At 39.7% G+C, this 24,426-nt stretch overlaps 2 protein-coding genes across 7 annotated transcripts in view; one reads left to right on the forward strand and one right to left on the reverse strand.

The window, feature by feature from the left end:
* The window catches only part of LOC135197207 (uncharacterized), a 34,283-nt gene extending 18,570 nt beyond the window's left edge, over nucleotides 1-15,713 (reverse strand). Inside the window, exons 1-4 of one of the 6 annotated variants that reach the window (XM_064224259.1) lie at nucleotides 11,136-11,604; nucleotides 10,815-10,858; nucleotides 9,910-10,167; nucleotides 2,445-2,498 (exon numbers count right to left, since the gene is read on the reverse strand). In XM_064224259.1, the coding sequence (XP_064080329.1) occupies nucleotides 2,445-2,498; nucleotides 9,910-10,167; nucleotides 10,815-10,858; nucleotides 11,136-11,196 (417 nt within the window). In that variant the 5' untranslated portion in view covers nucleotides 11,197-11,604. Of the gene's footprint in view, nucleotides 1-2,444; nucleotides 2,499-9,909; nucleotides 10,168-10,814; nucleotides 10,859-11,135; nucleotides 11,605-12,382; nucleotides 12,583-15,478 lie in introns of those variants that run through there. The other 5 variants (XM_064224258.1, XR_010310575.1, XR_010310577.1 and 2 more) reach the window with 5 other exon arrangements.
* A 2,486-nt stretch (nucleotides 15,714-18,199) lies between these two features.
* LOC135196849 (uncharacterized) lies at nucleotides 18,200-23,671 on the forward strand. Its single transcript, XM_064223634.1, has 2 exons — nucleotides 18,200-18,354; nucleotides 23,021-23,671. The coding sequence occupies exons 1-2, from the start codon at nucleotides 18,222-18,224 to the stop codon at nucleotides 23,602-23,604; spliced, it is 717 nt and encodes a 238-aa protein (XP_064079704.1). The 5' UTR covers nucleotides 18,200-18,221; the 3' UTR covers nucleotides 23,605-23,671.
* The last annotated feature ends 755 nt before the right edge of the window (nucleotides 23,672-24,426 follow it).

Raw genomic sequence — 24,426 nt, forward strand, 5'->3', positions numbered from 1 at the left:
CAGTTTGGGGAGTAAAGGACCTCTAGAACCATGATCCAACAGTGCAAGGAGTAAAGGACCTCTAGAACCACGATCCAACAGTGCAAGGAGTAAAGGACCTCTAGAACCATGATCCAACAGTGCAAGGAGTAAAGGACCTCTAGAACCATGATCCAACAGTGCAGGGAGTAAAGGACCTCTAGAACCGAGAGGTTCGACATCGGGGCACATTTACCGCATACTGGTGCTGCTGTCCAGTGAATCTTGTTGCTCTCAGCAGATGAAGGAGTTCAGGGATTAATTGTGAATGTGAAAGATCTCTATTAAATACAGCTGATGGTCCAAGAAGTCATTACTATCGTTAGGAAACAGAAACCTACCACCACGAACCACTATCTAAAAGAGACGAATCTTCGGCAGAAGCAGACATCCACACTAGAGAACAGTATTCTAGTAAAGGAAGCACAAATGACCTAAAACAGGTCGCACTGACTTTTATCATTTATAAATATATGAAGCCTTTCGTACAGTACCTAGCTTCCCTGCGTCATTTGCTGACTCTTTCATTTTTAGATGTTTCTCAAAAGTAAGATGTGAGTCAGAAGTTACATCTAGCATAGTTAAAGCTTCAGACTCATTCAGCAGAGTCCCATCCACATGTGAGGCGGGGGGGGAGTTGGGGACGAGGATGAGGTGGAAAATCATCCGTGCAAGATATGCTAACCAAGAGTATTTTCGTTTGACTGGAGTTCAGCCTCATACTCCACCGACTACACCATTCACAAATCGGCTCCTTGTCACGACTGAGACTAAGGACAGCTTCATTTCTTGTAAGTGGAGACTTTACTACACCCACAAGTGTTGCATCATTGTTATACTGAACAACTTTGGAGAGCACAGGAAGAACAGGCACTGTATTGCTAGGCTTGCCCTCATCTGCAGATGCACATAAATGTCTACAGAATCTACTAATCTTGGGAGACAACTCACTGGAAACCTTTTAAAAAACCAAAGGGAGAAACTATCAGGATCTTCTCCATCCCAGCTGTCAAGACTAACAGAAATTTATTTTCCTAGAGCAAAGGGCAAATTTTGTAAGATTAGGTTCAAAAGCTCGATGAAGCAGTTCAGCTTTTTCCTTATGAGTCAGTAATCAAATTACCATCATCTGGTAGTAGTGGAGGAATTGAAGAAGAGCCGGACCCAAAGATAGATGATTGTTTGTTTGTATGGTGTTTTTACGTTGCATGGAACCAGGGATTATTCAGCAACGGGACCAACGGCTTTACGTGACTTCCGAAACACGTCGAGAGTGAACTTCTATCACCAGAAATACGCATCTCTAACCCCTCAGTGGGATGCCTGAGAATCAAACTCGCGGCCAACTAAGTGGGACACCAACACAATACCGACCACCCCACTGAGACGCTCCAAAGATAGATGATGCCCATTTGTTCCACCACAGACGAGGCCGAGTAATTCTAGTCCCGCAGCCCGGACCACTGAGATACAACGAACGAGATACCGACTGAAACCCCTACTAGTATTTAGTAGTAGACTTGTAAACTGTGAAACTGACCGTCTCCCGGAAATATATGGGTGGCTTACTTAACAAGCACCACTAATTGCTTGTTAGATTTTGGGTCTAGATCCAATATATGAGATACCAGATGAAACTAATATATAATATATCTGCAGACTCTCTGATTATAGAATGACCGGTGACAGACATCCTGGAGGGTGGGTTCCCCCTGACACACACTGAAAAGGGGGGGTTAATTGGATCTAGATCCAACTTAGGAGATACAGAGTAAAATTTACACTACAATAGCACCGCACATCCTAGAATACTGTGGTGGTAATGACAGACATTTTAGTGGATGGTTTCCCCCTGACAGACGCCCCACAACGAGTGGGGAGGGGGAGACAGGATCTGCATTCAATATTGGAGATACCAAGCACAATTTGTACTACAATTGCACTGCACATCCTAGAGTACGTATTGTGGTGGTATTGACAGACATTTTAGTGGGTGGTTACCCCCTGACAGACACCCCATAACGAGTGGGGAGGGGGAGGGGGAGACAGGATCTGCGTCCAACATTGGAGATACCAAGTAAAATTTGTACTACAATAGCACTTCATATCCTAGAGTGCTGTGACGGTAATGCCAGACATTGTGGTGGGTGGTTTCATCCTGACAGTCAGACCCTAATAGGTGGGCGTTGGGAAGGGCAAACCCTGATGATTAATGTCTAGGTTAGTATAGTAGGCTACTTTTGACCCGTATTATACATTATCGTGATATATTTAATAAATATTTTTATCCCTTCTATATCTGTTGTATTTATTTAATACAAATATTATTTAGTTGTTTCATATAAATAACAGTCATCTGTAGGCCTATACTAATTCGGTCATATTATTTTGTCAAGCAAGCAACTGACTTCAATTATAGTACTCACTTTAGCTTTGTGTACAAGATGAACATTAATGTAGCGGTGGCTGGAAGACTGGCACTGTAAAGTAGCATGTAAGATTAGAGTTATTGCTGTGATATGTCTATGTATATAACATTTGTTAAATAGAGTAATACATATGTAATATATACGCTATAGTCAGAGTACAGATCATAATGATTGCGCTATAGCCTGCTCGGTTTGTTTTATCGAAGCTGGGCTACCTTCTTTTGGTTTGAACTGACTTTCATACTAATGAAATCATGGATACATTTTTGTATTATCAGTTTTAGGAATGAATATTGTTGTTACTAAAGTCGATTTTTTTTTTCGGCTGGTGTAAAATTCGTCAGATTAATACACCTGGCTGAGGAAGGACACAGAGGATCTCTGTTTTTTAAACAATCTCTCCACACACCATTTTATTTCGAACATTTCCATTCTCTCAAGAAGATTATGAATAAATATAAGGGCAAACTAGACAAGAAAAATAATCACCTAGCATTAATGTAAAGAAAACAAGGGAAATGAAAAATTAGTGCGAATTTTTTTTTTATCGTCAATGTTTAATGAGTAAGTGTTTAGTGAATTGTTAGGGTTTAGTGAGTGAGCGTTTAGTGACTGTTAATGTGTCAGTATTCAGTGAATGTTTACTGAGTCTTTAGGGTTTATTGAATTTTATTGAATGTTTATTGTGTATATTCAATGAATGTTTTCTGAATGTTAAGTGAGCATCTTGTGAATGTTAATGTTCCGTGAATATTTAGTGTCTAAGTATTTAGTGAGTGTTTAGGGTTTAGTGAATGTTTAGTGTGTAAGTATTCAGTGAATGTTTAGGTTCAGTTAAAGTTTTGTGATTGTTAGTGTGTGGCGAATGTTTAGTAAGTATTCAGTGAGTGTTTAGTGAATGTCTTGTGAATGTTAGTGTTTAGCAAATGTTTAGTGTGTAAGTGTTTATTGAGTTTTTAATGAGTCAATTTTCATTCACTTTAGTATTTATTAAGTATTTAGGGTTTGGTAAGCATTTAGTATTTAATGAGTGCTTAGGGTTTAGTAAATGTTTAATTAATGTTTAGGATTAAGTGAGTGTTTACCGAGTGTTTGGGGTATAATGAGTATTTAGCGAGTTTAGTGAGCATTTAGTGTAAGTGAGTGCCTATACTCTGTTTTTTCCATCTGCCCACCCGCCTGTGGTGTTTGCGTTTGGTAACACTTCGTCCTGGCTTTAGATAGTTACTCTCTGTGTAAGTTTTAGGTAAATAAAAAGGATATCTGGGTGTATATTTGCAACTGAAAAGTGTTTTATTAATTTACGGTATGCGAATTACACCGCTAATATTCGAAATAGGATATTGTTATTATTATTGAATGTAAACTGCCTTTTCAGGGTGGCGTAACTATTTAAAGCAAGGACGCAGTGTTACCATACGCAAACACCACAGGCAGATAGTGAGTGTTTGGTATTCAGTGTATAGTGTTACTGAGTGTGTGTACGTTAAGTGTGTGCGTGTGATAGTGAATGTATGTGTGAGTGCTTACTGAGTGTAAGTACATTGTGAATGTTAGTGTTTAGTGATTGTATAACATTACTGTTTATATATATATATATATATATATATATATATATATATATATATATATATATATATATAAGAGATCCTCACGTGAAAATGAAAGAAGGAGGTACCAAGACTTTGAACTTTTTATTCCAAAGTCATCTTCAGGGTACTGAAGTACCCTGAAGATGACTTTGGAATAGTTCAGTCTTGGTACCTCCTTCTTTCATTTTCACGTGAGGATCTCTTATATACTTCACCCACGGGACCATTGTGGAATTGCAATATATATATATATATATATATATATAATATATATATATATATATATATATATATGCATTTGTGTGTGTGAAACTGTAGAAAGTAGACCAGGCCTAGTAGGTCTCATATATAGTTTTTTTTTATATATATATATATATAAATGTGATGGAATTAATGAAGTGAAATATTCCATACTTCAATAGGAATTTTAAAAAATAACTCTTATCCTGAAACATAAGATTTCTTGAATTTCTTGCCCTTTACATTTTATCAGGCTCACGATTCAACTTCAACAAAGGACAAAGAACACAAGTGTTAGGAAATCCACCTAACATGACTTTTTCTTCCATATTGATTTATGCCCTATTTGGCACACTCTCTCTCCTAATCAGTGAGACAGCAGCTCCTGTGTCTCGAAGCAAGACCACTTACCTCGAAAATACTCCTTCAGAGAGGAAACTACACCCTCTACAGAAATTCACCAAAAAATTTCCTAGTTTCTCTCATCACATCATTCCTACTTGACGAAAGGTTAACTAGAGACACTAGTTTCTTAACGTCCTTCCTTTCTACTGCACAATTTTTCGCTGAATGCCCTTTCCCATTACATCGGAAACAAGTTAATTCTAAGCCACTAGATGCCACTTTACTCTTACAAACCTTAGACGTATGACCTGGTTTTTCGCATGTATAACACGAATAGTCACTTTTACTCGCATTGCTATTACTAGAACTGAAACCTTTACTATTTTGTACTCTACCAGACGAAGGATCATTTCGTTTCTTACTAACACTCAAATTATGAGTTAGACTATATTCGTCAGCTAACCTAGTTGCTCCAGCGAAAGATACTTCTCGCCTATCTTCTATATAAAGCTTAATCTCAGGGGATACGTTATCTTTGAAGTTTTCTAACAACACTAAGTTCTTCAAACCACCAAAATCCTCAACTTCAGTAGAAGTTAACCAATCAAAAAAGAGCCTTTCTAACTTCTTACCGTATTCTACATACGTAATATTTTCATCCTTTTCCAAACTTCTAAATTTCTTACGGTATGCCTCCGGTACTAACCTGTACGCGCTAAGAACAGTTTCTTTCACAATATCATAATCATCACATTCCTCCTTAGACATACAACTATACACAGTAAGTGCCCTACCACTCAAAACTGACTGTAAATATAAAGTCCACATTTCTTTAGGAGAACCTACTCTTTCCATTAACTTCTCAAAACACATGAAATATGTAGTAACATCTTCCTCATCAAACTTTGGTACCAATTTCAACACTGCACTCATACCTAACCTATCAGCTTCATTTTCGTTCTCGCCTGTCCGACTGTTACGAGTACTTTGGCTTAACCGAGCAATTTCCAACTCGTGCATACGTTCTTTCTCTCTTTCTTCCTGCTGCATTACCAACATTTCTACCTCTTGCTGCATTTTCCTCGCTTCTCTCTCAGCTGCTCTTTCTTCTCTCTCAGCCGCTCTTTCATCTCTCTCATACTTCTCTATTTCTTTCTTTTCAACATACTCACGGAGCTCATTCTCCTCTAGACCTAGGAGCTTACCCGACTCGATAAACTCTTTCAGCATCTCACTCATTCTGGTTCTTTCTATATTCTCCCTGTTTCAAACTGTTACAGTGCTGAATAGCCTAAGCAAGGTTGCCACAATGTTACGAACCGAGAGAGAGGTCCGCTCCAAGTTTGATATAATGATAAACAAAAAAGAATTCAACACCAACAGTTGAAACTGGGGATACGAATATAGAAAGATACACAAGAACAACAAAGGTTTATCTACAAGCTTACTAACAAAGATAAATGCAGAATGGTATCTCCTATTTACATAAAAAAGTAAAATCTTACACTGCATAAACTGGGGGAACAGTGACATAATTCAAATACTTGCTGGCCAGTTTTGCACTGTCGGAGGTCTATGCTCGAAGCGGTGGCTTCACAAAAGGAGAACTATTATTGCAGACGTCTTCTTGACTCCGTATTGCAGAAAACAATGTCTATTCTTAAAACTTGAAGGGCAGGAACTCCTTGAAACCTCTTGTAGAAAGTTTCTTCTCTCAAGGCTTGCTCAACGTCGAAAATACCTCGGTCGTTCTTCCTGACTGGACGACTTGACCACAATTCAACTTTCGTCTGTTCCTTCTTATCTTATCTCTCTCTGATGATCTCTGCTGCTGATCTCTCACTGATAAACTGATCTGTGACTCTTACTGATGATCTGCTCTCTGCTGCTGGGCTCTCACTGATAATCTAATCTGTGACTCTTACTGATGATCTGCTCTCTGCTGCTGAGCTCTCACTGATAATCTGATCTGTGACTCTTACTGATGATCTGCTTCCTCCTACTTCGTCAGTCGTATTTATACGGCAACCTGGGGGCGTGGCTTACCAGCGAACGTCACAGACTCCCGAGACGACGGGAACGATTTAGAAGAATCTCGACGAAATATTGCATCAGAAATCGCGGCGTTCCTCACGTCACGTCGGCGCCTGTCAAGTTCCATAAAACTCCTGCCGATTCTAGAACCATCATGAGAACAGGCGCCTCCAACACATGCACAAAAGCCTCTGTGCTGCAGAACTTCTCGAAGATGCGTTTTCCTTTCCTTTAATTCGTAATTCTTAGCTATGAAGCGCTTACCATGACAAGTGCTATTGTAGTGCAAATTTTACTTGGTATCTCCAATGTAAGATGCAGATCCTGTCTCCCCCTCCCCACTTGTTGTGGGGTGTCTGTCAGGGGGAAACCGCCCAATAAAATGCCTGGCATTACCATCACAGCGTTCTAGGATATGAAGTGCTATTGTAGTACAAATTCTACTTGGTATCTCCGATGTTGGATGCATATCATGTCTCCCTCTCCCCACTCGTTGTGGGGTGTCTGTCAGGGAGTAATCACCCACTAAAAGGTCTGTCATTACCACCGCAGTACTCTAGGATGTGCAGTACTATTGTAGTACATATTTTTCTTGGTATCTCCATGTTGGATGCAGATCCTGTCTCCCCCTCCCTACTCGTTGTGGGATGTCTGTCAGGGGGTAACCACCCACTAAAATGTCTGCCAATACCACCACAATACTCTAGGATGTGCAGTGCAATTGTAGTACAAATTGTACTTGGTATCTCCAATATTGAATGCAGATCCTGTCTCCCCCTCCCCACTTGTTGTGGGCGTCTGTCAGGGGGAAACCACCCACTAAAATGTCTGTCATTACCACCACAGTATTCTAGGATGTGTAGTGCTATTGTAATGAAAATTTTACTCGGTATCTCCTAAGTTGGATCTAGATCCAATTAACACCCCCTTTTCAGTACGTCTGTCAGGGGGAACCCACCCTCCAGAATGTCTGTCACCGGTCATTCTATAATCAGTAAAGTCTGCAGATATATTATATATTAGTTTCATCTGGTATCTCATATATTGGATCTAGACCCAAAATCTAACAAGCAATTAGTGGTGCTTGTCAAGTAAGCCACCCATATATTTCCGGGAGACGGTCAGTTTCACAGTTTACAAGTCTACTCCTAAATACTGGTAGGGGTTACAGTCGGTATCTCGTTCGTTGTATCTCAGTGGTCTGGGCTGCCGCTCTATTCCTTCAAGTTTCTTCTTTAAAATGAATTACTGTTGTTTATCTCAGCCGTATGATAAATGCTATTTGAAGCAGGTGAGACTCAATAAAAATGGTGTAATTCACATGTGAACGATTTCTTCCTCGTGTGTTCAATTTGGTCTGTTTGTCTGTATGTATCATCAAACCATGGATGGTCATTATTCCTGAATTTAATCACCTTTCTAGTGACATACCTTGCTAAAATACCCATCAGCATTTCATTTAACCTCTTGGGTTCTGGATCTGATGCAGCATCTAGATTTCAGCCAGACCGTTTTTCCAGTAATGGAGTTAGGAATATACTGACTGGTAGTTATGTCCTTCTCCAAGGCTCAATGATATGGAGTGTCTAAATAATTGCAGACCTTGGACTTGGCAATAGCTGGTACATCTGTGAATATCAGGTCTAATCTATTACCAGAAATATTCAGTTAGCTGGACAAAATCGGAGGATACACAGAACTCAAGAGCAGACCAGCCATGTTGATCTGTGGAATCTGAATTAACCCACTCGCTGTGATTTGCATTGCAGTCTCCAAAAATAACATATGAAGCTTTTGAATCCGGTGACTGAGCCATACTAATCCTTTCCAAGAGACAGTCATATTCAACTTACTGAAACTTTTAAAACAACGAATTTCATGGCAACCACACCCTAGGTTTTTCTGACATTATATAGGTCGTCCGGATTTAACGTATGCAGCCATACCTTGCACATATGGAATGTTACGAAGATAGATCATATCAGGGCCATCAAAAAGCCTGGGATTAAAAAACTCAACCTTACCCCATTACTACTACAAGAGTCTCAGATAAAAACATCAAATCGAAGTTACAAGCACAACTCTGGAGATCAAGAAAATGTGACCTTAACCCCGAATATTCGAGTAAAGTATTCTGCAATTTTTCTTACTGTGACGAGTGGCAGCCAAGAGTTCAGCTCATGTCTCTCGAAAGAATCAAAACTAACAACATAAAATTAGTACCAAAGCCAATGAACAGACATAAAAACAGCAACGCAATAAAAATCAGCCAAACCGTAAATAATAACAGTGCAATTAACAACAAAAGTATTTACATTAATTACAAAGATAACATTGAAATTATAAATTAGCTTCATCATGCCATTGAAAAGACGCCAGAAACAACTGGTCGATAAGGTGGAGCCAGCACACAGGAAACCTGCCAGGTTTGCCACAACAACTTGGGGAGGCCAGTCAGGATGGATTTAGTAATCATAAAGAACTCAGAAGGAAAAGAATAGGTAAGGAAGGCACTTTCCTGACAATCCACCAAGCAACTCTTGCATTCACCCTGCCATACATAGGGCCATGGAAGGCCACAGTACAATGGTTTTAGCATAGTCCAAGGTTGAAGAACAAGGTTTGTACTCAGAGTAACCTTCTCTTAGAGGGGTTACTTAACAACTGACTGAATGGTCCCTTCCCCCCACTGGTTTGATTTTGGAGTGTACTTCTCCTAGAAGAGTTGCCTCCCAAGGATGAAGAGTCTCTTCTACCGTCCCCAACTCGTGTAGGCAGGGACGTCACACCCTGAGTGATTCTTTCTTCAAATACAGAACATAACCATTTCCTTACAGATATTGATATACTGGCTACTATAGTAGATTCACATCAACCGTGCATTTGATGTCTAGGCCAGTCTCTTACGACTCTCCTGATTGGCTGCTGATAAGCCAATGACAGGGCTGGAAACTATCAGTCTCTCTCGAGAGCTCACATAGGCAGGATGTATGTACCACCTCTCCTGAAAGACGTATCCCTCAGAGAGGTGGAATATACATCCTGCCCATGTGAACTCTCGAGAGAGACTGACAATTTCCAGCCTTGTCATTGGCTTATCAGCAGCCAATCAGGAGCGTCATAAGGGACGGGCCTAGACATCAAATGCACAGTTGATGTGAGTCTACTACAGTCAGAATCTGATACGTTGCACACACCATGAGTATTCAAATCAATAACATATCCTAAGTGAAGAAGAAACTTCGACTCACCTGACAGGCGGCACAAACTCCATAAGAAGGAGTCAGTGTTGTTTCTGTAGCCATATCAGGGATGTCTTGATCGACAGAGACCTCCACGGTTGTCGAGGGTCTCTCTAGGGATGGAACTACGGAGACTCCTGCAGGAGTAAGACTGTCAGCCCGTGACAATGTTGGATAAGGAGGTGGAGAGGTGGAGGAGGGGAGGGAAGTCATATGCACTGGCAGGGGATTGTCAGGGATGTCAACAGCACTATCAGCATATCCTTCCTGAAAGAATATTATATATTATATATATATATATATATATATATATATGTATATATATATATATATATAACTATGAGATATTTTGTTAAAATAGGAATCCATCTAATAAAAGGAGCCCATAATAAAGCCAAAAGGTGGAGAGTTGATGCTATATATTTCAGAGACACACACACACACACACACACACACACACACACACACATATATATATATATATATATATATATGTAATGTATGTATGTATGTATATGTGTGTGTATTTATATATTTATGTAGTATGTATGAGTACACTTTTATGTATTTATGTATTTCAACTACCTTACCTGGACTTGATCTTATCCCTATCTGCAATACACCCCTCTGTTTAAATGATTTAATATTTTCCTTGCACGATATCGCTATCTTGTCGAATGGATTGGCAAAACTGACGTTTGAGAATGGAAAGAGCGAAAAATCCATGAATTTGCCAAGCCAAATTCTACAGTCCTTGGCCCTAACGTACAAATAGATGCAAAAATGTAATATATAGTATTAAATAAGGAATGACACAAATAAACTACCCCATTACATAAATAAGAGATAATAAAATTAAAGGCCAATAAATTGGAACGGCAATAACTCATTTGTGGAATTCAGAAGTCACTTACCTCCATTGCAAGTTGTCCTTGTGACATCTTTGTTTGGGTAAATCCTGAAAAAGACAAAAGACGTTATTCTGGTGAAGTTTCAAGTCAAAATAAATAAAAAATAACACACGTGTATACAATTGTACGCCCAACATTTCTAACGTTTTGCTCTAATTGAAGATAAAACTACTATACATCAACGAGATGCCACTAGCAAATAAAAACAGTATTTCTAAGGCGCCGAACATTCTAATTAAACCTTATAGCAGATAAATGCATTCATGTAAGGCGTTTAATGGGCATCATTAGAGCCTCACAAACCGATACAATTTACAGAAATACCTTTTGATTCGATTAATTTTCGATGGCAAAATCTTATTCGACAGAAAATCATCCACAGCATTCGAAGACGTAGAAGGCCTAATCCAGTCGTGAAGCTCAATTACTTGTCATTCATGCTTAAAATGGAGCACTGATATGATGCATCGTCAATAAATTTCATATTAAATCTAAATACTCAGCATTATTAGTACCATTATGTTATTACCACTTAGGCCAAGGGCCCGCAGAGTGAAAACAGCCAAGTGCGGGAGAAGAAACAGTAGTAAAGAGTAAATCACGAACGAGAAATATCATCAATAAAGATAAAATAAGTAATATAGGGGAAGTAATATGTTCGTTATACCGGACTCGCAAATCTCGCTGCACCGATTTCTTCATTATAATTTTCCCACCTCGTTCTCCAACTCCTTTAACTTCTCTCGTTTCAATTCGATGAAGATTCCCGAGTGTATACTAATCCTCCACTTCCCACAATGGCTAGTCTGTAAAACTGAGAGAGAGAGAGAGAGAGAGAGAGAGAGAGAGAGAGAGGGGGGGGGGGCGGGTTAGTGTGAGAATCAAGCGTATTTTTGAAGCTACTGAAACTGGTCTTGGGCACAGAAGCTCTGAAAATTCCTAGACATATGGGAAACCGTATGCCTTACAGTGCCCTCAGACGCTATTTAACAAAAGCTAAAAGACTTATCTGGTTTGATAAAACTTTTTAAAACCAGTTATTAGTCAGTTTCAGCTTAGTATTAAAGAATGCAACGTGACTATTGACGCCAGCCGTCTTGGTCTCTTCACTTTAGATAGGCTAACTACAGACATTGCAGCTTCACTTCACCTCTCTCTCTTTTCACATAAAATCGTTACGGGATGAACCAAGAGCCTGTAGTAATCATACTAATTTAAGACTAGCAGCATCTGCAAACATCAAATTATCACACACCGGCTAAGGAAACTTAAAACACTTCGGGTAAAAGAGGATTTAGTAGGGTCTCCCAAAAACAAGAGCATGACGAATCAAGACTCACTAATTTTAGGCCTAGGTATAAGCCTTTACGGTTTGGGTACTTATACAATCACTATGTTCCAATATATTTATAAAAATATAATAAATACCAGCTTTAGTATCTGGATAATCAAAAATTAATATGTGTGAGCAAAGCACTGCTACCACATAGCATGCCTACACTCTACTCCCTCCTACCAAAGAAGGTAGAAGCCTTCTTTGGTAGGAGGTAAATTGGTATGTCTGTACTGACCACCTAAATAGATTTATATGGCCAAAACTTGGTACTTTCTGTAGATAAAATGGAAAACGAGTAATGAACAACATACAAATGGTGCGTGAACGGAGAAAGCTGCAACACGTTCACCCAACAGTTTCCCAACCGTCTGGCAACCCAAGTGTCGCAGCACTGAGCACTGTCACTGTGTACTGACTGGTCTGGAATATATACGTCTCTCAAAACTCGAAAATGACCATCGTTCGTTTACTTGGCATTCGACTTGACTTTCGCTAATTCCTGCTTTTTACACAATTTTTCAAATTTCAGATGAATAAAATGACAAAATATACATTCATTAAGGTTTCAAGATACAGTACTAGACATTCAAAGCATAGCCAGTAAGGTCTCAGGGTTGTTAAAAATGAGTAAATTTGAGTTTTTGCTACGTATTCATAAGATTTTATTATTAAATGTCGACGTATCCCGTATACCTTTTCATTAATTAGCTAAAATTATTGAGTTTTACTCATTTCGAAAAGCACTGGAGTGAACGATGCACATTGCACATAGATCTCTCTCTCTCTCTCTCTCCATAAAACCATTATGCATTATCTGGCTATTGCACAGCGGTTAACAACAAACATAATTTGCTGATTCACTGTTAGATATTAAACAAACACGATGTCATAAAGCTTTAGTTTTAGGCCTATACTGACAATGTTTAGATCTTCTATTGGGTTTGATGGCAGAAACTGATCAAATCACCAAGGTTTATCGAGACACGAATCCGATATGCTTAAAAAGGAATAGTTATCATCACCGCTCCCAACGCAAAGAGCCTTTGGAGGGAATGTCACACTAAACTTCTCTTACATAAGATGGAATATGGCTCATGACGTCTGTCCCCTTGGTCAGAGTTAAACCTACTTAGATAAGTGGAATAACTGCGATTATTTTCTACAATGACCAAATTTCATTAGGGGCAAGGGGTGCAAATTGATTTTCCTTACCTCATTCGGTTGTGGGCCTATGTCTATGTTCCCCCGGAGCCTATGTCCCTCTGGACCTATATGTTCCCTCGGAGCCTATGTTCCACTGGGCCTATATATTCCCTCGGAGCCGATGTTCCACTGGGCCTATGTTCCTCGGAGCCTATGTTCCACTGGGCATATGTTCACCGGCCTATGTTCCCCCGGAGCCTATGTTCCAATGGGCCTATATGTTCCCCAAGGGCCTATGTTCCCCCGGGAGCCTATGTTTCCCTGGAGCCTATGTTCCACTGGGCCTATGTTCCCCCAGATCCTATATTCCCCTGAAGCCTATGTTCCACTGGGCCTATGTTCCACTGGGCCTATATGTTCCCTAAGGGCCTATGTTCCCCCGGGAGCCTATGTTTCCCTGGAGCCTATGTTCCACTGGGCCTATGTTCCCCCGGAGCCTATGTTCCAATGGGCCTATATGTTCCCTAAGGGCCTATGTTCCCCCGGGAGCCTATGTTTCCCTGGAGCCTATGTTCCACTGGGCCTATATGTTCCCTCGGAGCCTATGCTCCACTGGGCCTATGTTCCCCGGAGCCTATTTTCCCCCAGAGCCAATGTTCCACTGGGCATATGTTCCACTGGGCCTATGTTCCCCCGGAGCCTATGTTCCAATGGGCCTATATGTTCCCTAAGGCCCTATGTTCCCCCGGGAACCTATATTCCCCTGAAGCCTATGTTCCACTGGGCCTATGTTCCCCCGGAGCCTATATTCCCCTGAAGCCTATGTTCCACTGGGACTATGTTCCACTGGGCCTATATGTTCCCTCGGAGCCTATGTTCCACTGGGCCTATATGTTCCCTCGGAGCCTATGTTCCACTGGGCCTATATGTTCCCTCGGAGCCTATGTTCCACTGGGCCTATATGTTCCCTCGGAGCCTATGTTCCACTGGGCCTATGTTCCACTGGGCCTATATGTTCCCTCGGAGCCTATGTTCCACTGGGCCTATATGTTCCCTCGGAGCCTATGTTCCCCGGAGCCTATATTCCACCGGAGCCTATGTTCCACTGGAGCCTATATTCCCCTGAAGCCTATGTTCCACTGGGCCTATGTTCCCCCGGAGCCTATATTCCCCTGAAGCCTATGTTCCACTGGGCCTATGTTCCCCCGGAGCCTATATTCCCCTGAAGCCTATATTCCACTGGGCCTATGTTCCCCCGGAGCCTATATTCCCTTGAAGCCTATGTTCCACTGGGTCTATGTTCCCCCGGAGCCTATATTCCCCTGAAGCCTATGTTCACTGGGCCTATGTTCCACTGGGCCTATATGTTCCCTCGGAGCCTATGTTCCACTGGGTCTATATGTTCCCTCGGAGCCTATGTTCCCCGGAGCCTATATTCCACCGGAGCCTATGTTCCACTGGGCCTATGTTCCCCTGGAGCCTATGTTCCACTGGGCCTATATGTTCCCTCGGAGCCTATGTTCCCCCACCTTTTCCGGCCAGCCTATGATTCCGGGCCACCGGCGGAGCCTATGTTCCACTGGGTCTATGTTCTCCCGGAGCCTATGTGCCACTGGGTCTATGTTCTCCCGGAGCCTATGTTCCACTGGGATTGTATTCCCCGGGTCCTATGCGGCCTGTTTTATGCTTGTTAGGTGCGTGATACTGTCACGCACCTAACAAGAATACCAGGTCAACCACGTGGGCCAACCCACCAACGACTCAAAACGTATAAATCTTCTCCCGCGCAGGTGTTTCCATGTATTATACGGTCGCGGTAGCGACTGCAGCAAAAATAATTCTTCAGTAATTTCAGTTAGTTTCCATGATTTTTGGAATGATTTTACCGCACACATGGAACCAGGAATGTGGCAGCGCACCTTATACGTGGAAACATAGCTTAAGATGGCGATGATATATGATCGGTTTAAATTTAACAAATTATCTTTAAACGTAAATAAAACAAAAGCTATGCTTTTTCGTGATCCAAGATAAGAAAGTTAACTCAATCATATATTAGAATAAATGGTGTTTCCATTGAATTTGTCCAACAGTGATTAGATAATCACCGGCAGAACCTGAAATAGGGCGCATGCATGAGCATTGGTCAGGTGACCTCATGGCTCTAGCTCTTGGGGTAAACTCTTACCTGAGCGCCGTGAGTTCGGTCAGATCACGAACTGCCCGATTGTCATTGCCGATGGTTTCTTCTTGGGGGAATACCGGCCAGTAAAGCTGCGGGCACTCTCCTGTACAGCCATTTCGGTTACATGACACTTTTTGCGACTGACGCGGCCCTGAACCTGTGCGCCATCCTGTATTCCCTATGCTGCTTGGAGAGAAACTCCAGGGGGTCCAATGTCTCAGGATGCAAGTCCCAGGATGAAAGAGTTGCTGTCACCGAAGAGATTGAAGAAAACTGTCTGTTGCCAGGACGAAAAGGGAACCCGGCGCCAACACCACATCATTGGACATATCGCCATCATTTCAAAACTCTTTTTCGACTTGGGTATTAATTCTTGCTGTTAGCACCGTCACGAACGAATGGAAAATAGGCTTGTGAAGATGTATTTTCGTCTACACATTTCATTTTGGAAATGTTTTTTTTCTAAATTCATGTAAATCATAAGACTTTTAAGCTTTAACCGAAGCTTACTGACTATATAACTTACGCACTCTAACTGTCTCGCTCTCTCTCTTATATATATATATATATATATATATATATATATATATATATATATATATATATATGTATATATATATATATATATAAACTTCCGTTTTCTCAATTTGCTCTCATATCGTTAGTCCAATTTGGATGTGTTAGAGAACCTTGTTATGTTGCTTCTTTAGACCCCTCCATCCCTTGTTAGATGAACAGCTTTGAGTTGGATATTATAATAATATATATTATATAATTATATATATATATATAATATATATATATATATATATATGTGTGTGTGTGTGTGTGTGTGTGTGTGTGTGTGTGTGTGTGTGTGTGTGTGAATGCACGTCTTTATAACAAAAGTAAATTTAGCCAACTAACATCTCTGCATCGGCAACAAGGCCGCATTCAACATTCAAAGGACCATGACTTCATGAATCCGGTCATTGAGACTAAAGTGTTATGACGATCGCATTCATGTTTCCTTTCTCTCTCTCTCCTCTCTCTCAACTCATGCACTATTTGTGAACAAGGAAAGCACTAGTGCAATTGGAAAGGCTCAGAATGCCGCCGTTTGGCCGGGAAACTGAGAGCATCTGTTGTAGAGCTGAGTTCATTTTTCCCTCCAGAACTTGCGCCAAAGATAGCGTAATATATCTGATGCCTGTCAGGGGGAAATCAATGAATGTAAAGTCCTAGAAAGTAATATGAGGTAAAAGGGGAAAGAAGAGATCACGTTTATTAAATGGAAAAAAAAAATTAAATAATAGATAAATATTTAGGTCTAATAGTATTAGGGTAGTAATGCACTGCATTTTGGCTTGACCCTTTATTAAAGTTAAAATATTATTATTATTATATTATTATTTACTTCAGGTTGTTTGCAGCGTCTCTTCGGTCATTTGCTGCAGCACCGTTCATTACTTTTACTATACCTCCGTTCACATTCTTTCCTCCGTCTTACTTCCCACCCTCATCTAACAATTATTGCATAGTGCAACTGCGAGATTTTACTCCTGTTACACCTTTGCTGCCTCTTCTTCTCAATTTTCCTTTCAGCGCTGAATGACCTCGAAGTTCTATTGTTATTTTTATATTATCAATACACTGGTGGGAACCTTCCTCTTCAGCGGGACGAGTTCCGTCGCGTCCTGCGGAGCGCTGTCGAAGATTGTCCCGCCAGAGGAACTGACACTCTTGTCGCCCTCGGGAAGACGATCATAACTGCTCTAAGACCGTTCTGCACGGCCGTCTACAACGCAACTATTGACGTCTTTCCAGGCTCTATCTTCGCCATAGCGGCTTGCATATTTGCCCTCCTCTGCTTCCTCTACACGTGAGTACCTTTATATATATATAGTATATATATATATATATATATATATATATATATAGATATATATATATATATACATATAAAGGCAAAAGCCATGAAGGAAAGTGAAACAATGGAGTACCGCTGCAAGGCCTTTCGATTCTCTAGTTCTTAGTAAAGGAAGAGTCAAAAGGCCTTGCAGTGGTACTCCATTGTTTCACTTTCCTTCATGGCTTTTGCCTTTATGTATATATTCATCACGTTCCATATTTTCGTGATTCAGTTATACATATACATGTAAATATCTTGTATATATTACATATATGAATATATACATAATTTATTAGAGTTTATATATCCGAGTGTAAATTAATGAATATTATTTCCTCTCCAGGTGGCTATATAGCCATCCAGTTAAACGGAAAATTCAGACATTCAATATTTCAAGCTAGTTATAGAAACCTAGGGCACCGGTAAACTTACAATAACGGTAACAGTTATTATTATCATTATTATTGTTTTGCTGTTGCACCATTGTTATGATAGGTAACTTGAAACTTGTCATAGTCGTCAATCATTATTCAAATGGAAAATGCCATGATATATTTCAACAATAAGAACCATATTTAAAAAAAAAAAAAAATACTCGTAAACAAGACCAACATCGTTGATTTGGGTCATCCAACTGCGACTGCGCACTGATGGGGGTTACGGCTGCGTTCAAGATCTATGTTTACACCAAGAGAGTCGAGTCGAGTCAAGTCAAGACGATTCATGACTCTTCTTGAATCGCCACATTAATTCACATGGGAGAGTTTACTTCAAGCGAGTCGAGTCATGCCGAGTCGAGGCGAGTCAAGACGATTTTTTCATCAGTCATGGCGAGTCCGCCGAGAGGTGAGCACAATGAATCTTGAAGTCCTTATAAGTTTAGTGCAAGAGCGAAGTGCTATATATGATCCGTGTAATCCCTTGCACCGGAATAGGGATGCCATAGCTGCTTTATGGAAGGATATTGCTGCAGAAATTAAATGCACAGGTGAGTTAAGTTTTTATATACTACTGTATTCAAGAGAAGAAATGGCTGCATTTGGCAACTCGGACAGGTTTGAAATGCAAGAGATATGCTAGTAACCGCTGCTCCACCAGGCGTCACGCAGTCTGGGACTACGTACTCCAATTTGAGAGGAACTAGTATTTCCTGTTAAACTCTTGTTCACCTTTGATACGTTCAATGATATTATGCTAAATGGTATAAATGCCGTTTCAAAAGTTGAAGATATTATGACAATACTAATCCTTTGTAACAATATAAGGGATAAAGCAATAGCATCAACAAATAAAATAAGGTCACGTGATAAATAATCCTTCACCAGGGATGGCTCCAAGGGGGGAAGAGGTAAGCCCCCTCCCTCCAGTCTCCCTTTATTGCTCGAATCCTGACTGAATTGGGAAGTCAAAAATGGCCAACGCTAATATTTTGTTGAGTAAATGCCCTCTGGATACAGGTGCCAAGTCTGGTTTTTTTGTTTTTTTTCACAAAATACGTGTGTGTGTGTGTGAACTTGATTCTGCCTTTCTGACTCACAGTCAGTTGGAACGGCGCTGATTCAAAATTACTCTAGTCATATGACTCGTCTTGACTTGACTCGACTCGACTCGCTTGATGTAATCGTAGCCGTAGTACGACTTGCAAGTCGACTCTGATTCTTATACACTTTGTTAAAGAACTCACTCAAGCTTTACGCGCCGACAGAATAACAGCTCTGCAGGGCTGTGGAAAGTTTTAGGGTGATTTTTTTTTTTTTTCCTCGAGTTAAATTCCTAGACATTACGCTAATGGCTGCCAATACATTAATAGCCCCTGTTGTAAAATGACGAATAATCATGCAAGGATATCGTGTATTCCTTTACAGGAAAGTGGAGAAGTTAATTAAAAGTTTGATTGTGGTGTCATTCAAACATGAAAATATCGCGCGTCATCAAAGTGAAACGATTGGTTAATGGATTAAGTCATCGACTCTATTTCCTCAAATCAGAAGCAATCAGATTTGACGAGGCCGAAACGACCATGCCTCGAAATTATCCTGATTTTATCTCTGCCTACCTATGGGCCCCCACTCGTCGAGAAACACTACCAAAACACCTCATGGAACGCCTCTCTGAGTTGGGTGGAGACAAACGCCCGAGTGATCATCATGGCACCCAGCCGGACGAAACGGATGAGCGGAAAATGCGCAGCTCACGGTGACGGCGTGAACGTCAGCTCATCATGAACGTGATCGTCAATAGCAACAACATTAATAACAATGACAACTACAGGAACAAGAACATGAATATGGTGATGACGATGAACGTGAACACAATGATGTGGGCGGGAGGAGTTTCAGTAACTTTGTGATGGTTTCTGTCCTTCATGGTCTAGGGATGTCCTCTGGACGATTCCGGAGTTGTAAATGCAAAATGAAGAAGACGAAGCAAAAGGCTATTTTCAAAACGGGCAAAAAAATAAAGAATTTATAGTTTTAAGAAAAGTGAAAATCGAGTTGAATATGGTCATTCATAAATTGTGTACAATGTAAAAAACGAATCCAATCAGTTTTTGTTTTCGTTTTTCCTTTCATTAGAGAGAGAACTATGATATGATGATATTTTGACAAAAGTGAAAATGAAAAGAATATCTCTAAAAAAAGTGCGAAAACTGAAAATGTATTTTTAAAGATGTAAAAGAAAGCGATTGATCTACCAGCCCGGCCGCAGTGGCGGATCTAGAAATCTTTAATGGGTGGTAGGATGGGGTTGCGGGTGCTGGTGGGGCCGCTTAGAATATATATATATATATATATATATATATATATATATATATATATATATATATATATATATATATATTGTGACGAATGCCAAGTATCTGGTTACCACACTAACCATTCATTTATTGTTACCTCACAAAAGCCAGACACCTGAACCCTCATCACAGGTATTGAACGACTGAACACTCTAAAGGCAACAGTGATCCCTTAACAACTTACCAGTATTGCAGAAAATCAGACTAAGTTCATCAAAACAGGTGTGAGGTAATCTTGTAAGTAATTAAATTAATCAAAGGGCATCACTCCATCAACAACTTTAAAAGTCTAAGTATTTCCCTGATTTCAGAAGTCTAAGTACTTCCCTGGTTCTAAGTCACTCCAAGTAAATTGAAGGAAAACAGATCAATTACCACTCTATGTTTCTCCCTAACATAAATATAATCATAGTTAAATGCAAATATACTGGTGTAAGATAAAGAAAACGCTTATAAAATTTTTAAATACAAAAATTTATTATTAAACTCAAAATTTATAAGTGAAATTCACAATATAAGGGAAAATCACTGTTACTTGAAAACAAAATAAAGTTTAATTAATTCTTGAATCAATTAAGTAAAATTAAATCAAAATTAATTTATCACAAAATTCAAGAAAATTAATTCAATTGAAATTCAAAAGTGTTAGGCAATAATTGAAAATTAGAAATTAATTCACAAGTGCTAAACAATAATAAAACTTGTAAAGAATTCTAAGTAAATGCAAATTCATTCACAATTGTTAAATTTAATTAAATGTGCAACGACTAATTAATGAAAATAACTAAGTCAATTAAATTGTGAATGCAAATGAAAATATAAAATAAAAAGGCACACTTCAACAAGATGAACAAATGCACAAAAAAAATGAAACAAGCACAAAACACAAAAATTTGCAATGTGTAAAAGTGTAAATCTTTTCACTCAAAACATTGTAACCATCAGTTTTTACCAAACCTTCGTAACCATCTGTTATTAGTTATTAGTTAACCACTGTTCCTATCAGTTATTAGTTGTTATCTAACCACTGTTCCTATCAGTTATTAGTTTCTTACCAAACCATCATAACCATTAGATATTAGTTGCAACGAATAAAAATATAACACACTTTACCCATTTGGTATACCAACTTCTTTCTTTGCTGCAGTCTTGTTTTACACTTTCACAAAAACCAGGTGCGGTTACAACAACAATGTTTGTTCAGATTCCACAAAAACACTAAATAATACTAAATAAACTCTAACAAATATCAAATATGAAATTCTCAAGTTACGAGTTACCAATTTACGTTACGTTAATATAATCTCAAGGATGTCGAGGGAGAGAGAGAGAGAGAGAGATCTGAACGCCTCGAGTATCGAAGATGTAATGAAATTCTCTTCCTTACGGAAGCTGGACAGGGGAGATGACACAAAACGTTTTTGGCACAATTCTTTCTAGAAGCTTCGAAATCTTACGCAACTTTACAGACAAAATGTGTAATCTGCACGTGGCACTCGGCAAAGACATACACGTATGAGTCGATTCTGTTAAAAAAAGTCATGTACTCGACTCGGTCGACTGAAGCAGAAGCCCCTTATCTTACTTGATGACAGATTCCCAAAACACCTTGAAGATTTGAGCTCGTTTATCAAACATGTTGACAGATTAGGAAAAACAAACGGAGATCATTGAGTTCCTCTAATCTCACAGTGCTGACATAATAGAGAAACAATCGTAGTTTCGAATGGACAAAGAAAATCTCTCTCTTTCTACATTCTACGTTATATATATATATTCTTTTCATATCATGTTATGCGAAATCTGAACACACATTTAAAACATGCCTATTTCTCCTAAGCTATCTAGGAATCTGAAAAAATGTTGACAATTCTACATAACATTTTATACAGTCAGAGGAGATATATGCATTTTGAAAGTAGCAATATATAATGTATATATATATATATATATATATATATATATATATATATATATATATATAATGTGTGTGTGTGTATGTGTGTGTACACATATGTAGTGGTAGTCATTGAAATAAATATTCACCAAGCAAACTTTTTGCTACTATAAATGAATTATTGAAAGAAAATGATGTTCTATTATTCATATTCAATAGGGGGGCCAGGAGAAGCACGTGATCAGGTGGGGTTCCCCCTCAAATCCGCCGCTGGGCCACGTTTGCACCAAGCAAATCGAATCGATTTAAATCAGCACGATTCATGACTCGTCTTGATTCGCCACACTCACAAAAATGGAACAAATCACACCAAGTTAATCGAATCGATTCAAGCTGCTGAGCCAAACTTTTGATCACTGACGGCGAATCCACGTTGGGGCGAACACCAAGATGGAATAACATACCATCTTGGCGAACACTATGCTACCATTGAGAGCGAAGCGCTATCTACTGCTACCATTGAGAGCGAAGCGCTATCTACGATCCTTGGGATCCTGTGCACCGAGATCGGGATGCAATAGCTGCCCTGTGGAAGGAGATCGCTACCGAAATGAAATGCGCAGGTGATTTGACAGTTTTGTTATTCACTCCATACGGATTCTTTGGCAGCAACAGTCCTTACCTAACTTCGGGCGCCGTGCCCTGACTTGCCGGACTTACCGGGCGCCCCCTAACCCCTTCCCACCCCCACACCAAGTAACATTGAATATTCCTGTGTTCCTATTCTGCATACCACCCACAGCATGTCTTGAAAGACTGTTTATAACAGCGTCTAGAAATGATGTTGTACAAAACGTACTTGCATTTACTGAGAGAGAGAGAGAGAGAGAGATGCTATTTATAGCAATCCTGTAAGTGCCATTTAATTATGATTATTATCTCAATGTGCCTTTTTTTCAGAAACCGAATGCAAGGAAAAATGGCGCAATCTGAGGAGCAACTTCATGAGAGAAATGAGAAAGATCAGGGACAAACCAACTGGGTCACCAACCGCCAAAACCAGGAGGTGGGTCTTCTACGACGCCATGGAATTCCTCATCCCCCACGTGACGCCACGAGGAGCAACGTCTTCAAATGCTCCGACGCCCCCTGAGGAGGACGCGAGTTCTGAAGTGTACGACGCCCCTGACAACCCTTCAACCTCCGCTCTCCAGGACGCGCCTGACGACGCATCTGTTCAAGAAACGAAATTCTTTATCACAGACGCCATCAAAAAACGTCCCAACGATAATGGAGGTGAAACTGATCCGGAGTTCTCAGGGCAACTGAAGAAGATGCGGGAACAAGCGGCTTCTAGAACTCTAGACATTGACCCAGATCGCCAGTTTCTGTTGAGTCTGCTGCCTCTAATGAAACAACTGTCGCCCCGTGACAGTATAGACGTCAGGATAGAAATACTCGAAGCCTTTCGTAGGAAGCTCTTCAGACCAGCCCCACATACACCGTCATCATCACATACTAGCGATAAAACCTCTGAGCACTAGGCCTAAGAGAGAGAGAGAGAGAGAGAAGAGAGAGAGAGAGAGAGATTATTGGAGGCCATAACTGTATTCGCTACCATAAATAAAAGATGTCTTTATATATCTTGTTTATTTTATTTACATTTGTCTTATGCCAGACCTGCCTACGTGCAATACATTTCTTTGTTCTCATTATTGTACTTCTCACCTCAGGAAAAAAGGCTTTTTTCCCGCCAATTCAAGCTGCTCGGCGGTAATCAGAATTCTGCTAATTCAACTCCACCAGAAATTTCAGTTTTCTAAAAATAAATAAATAAATAAAATAAAGTAAACAAAAGATTTTTTAGTTATTTACCAAATCTGGGAACAAAGGAACAAATGCCAAAGGTTCCTAGTTCAGGTCTACCAGCATTAAGTTCATGCACCCATATTCAGTCAGTGCGAACGGTGATAATTCAGAATGACTCGAGTCGAATGATTCTCCATGAACGGAATCGAGCCGATTCGTTTGGCGTAACTCAAAGAAATACCTGATAGTGCAATTAAAAAGCAATATTAACTCAAATGCATTTATGTTACCTTCATGCTACTTTGAAATATTAATAATGAAATGAAAGGATAATATTGCAATAATAATTTTTTTTAATTACTGAACGAGTGTCACGTTACATAGTCGATTTATGAGACGCGCAGTATATAAATAGTTATTACATGACATTACATTAATGTTGTTTCTTGAATGTGCAAGTAATAAGTCATTTTCAAATATAACATATTTCTTATGTTCATGCCCATTGTCAGTTGTCATGTTAGATTATAACAGTATCTCAGTCATTCAGTTTCCTA

The sequence above is a fragment of the Macrobrachium nipponense genome, chromosome 18 (assembly GCF_015104395.2).
Source record: "Macrobrachium nipponense isolate FS-2020 chromosome 18, ASM1510439v2, whole genome shotgun sequence".
Classification (NCBI taxonomy): domain Eukaryota; kingdom Metazoa; phylum Arthropoda; class Malacostraca; order Decapoda; family Palaemonidae; genus Macrobrachium; species Macrobrachium nipponense.

Coding starts and splice junctions, on each gene's coding strand:
- LOC135196849 (XM_064223634.1), top strand. CDS start 18,222: ATGAATCTTGAAGTCCTTATAAGTTTAGTGCAAGAGCGAAGTGCTATA. Junction 18,355..23,020: donor TGCAGAAATTAAATGCACAG/GTGAGTTAAGTT, acceptor CCTTTTTTTCAG/AAACCGAATGCAAGGAAAAA.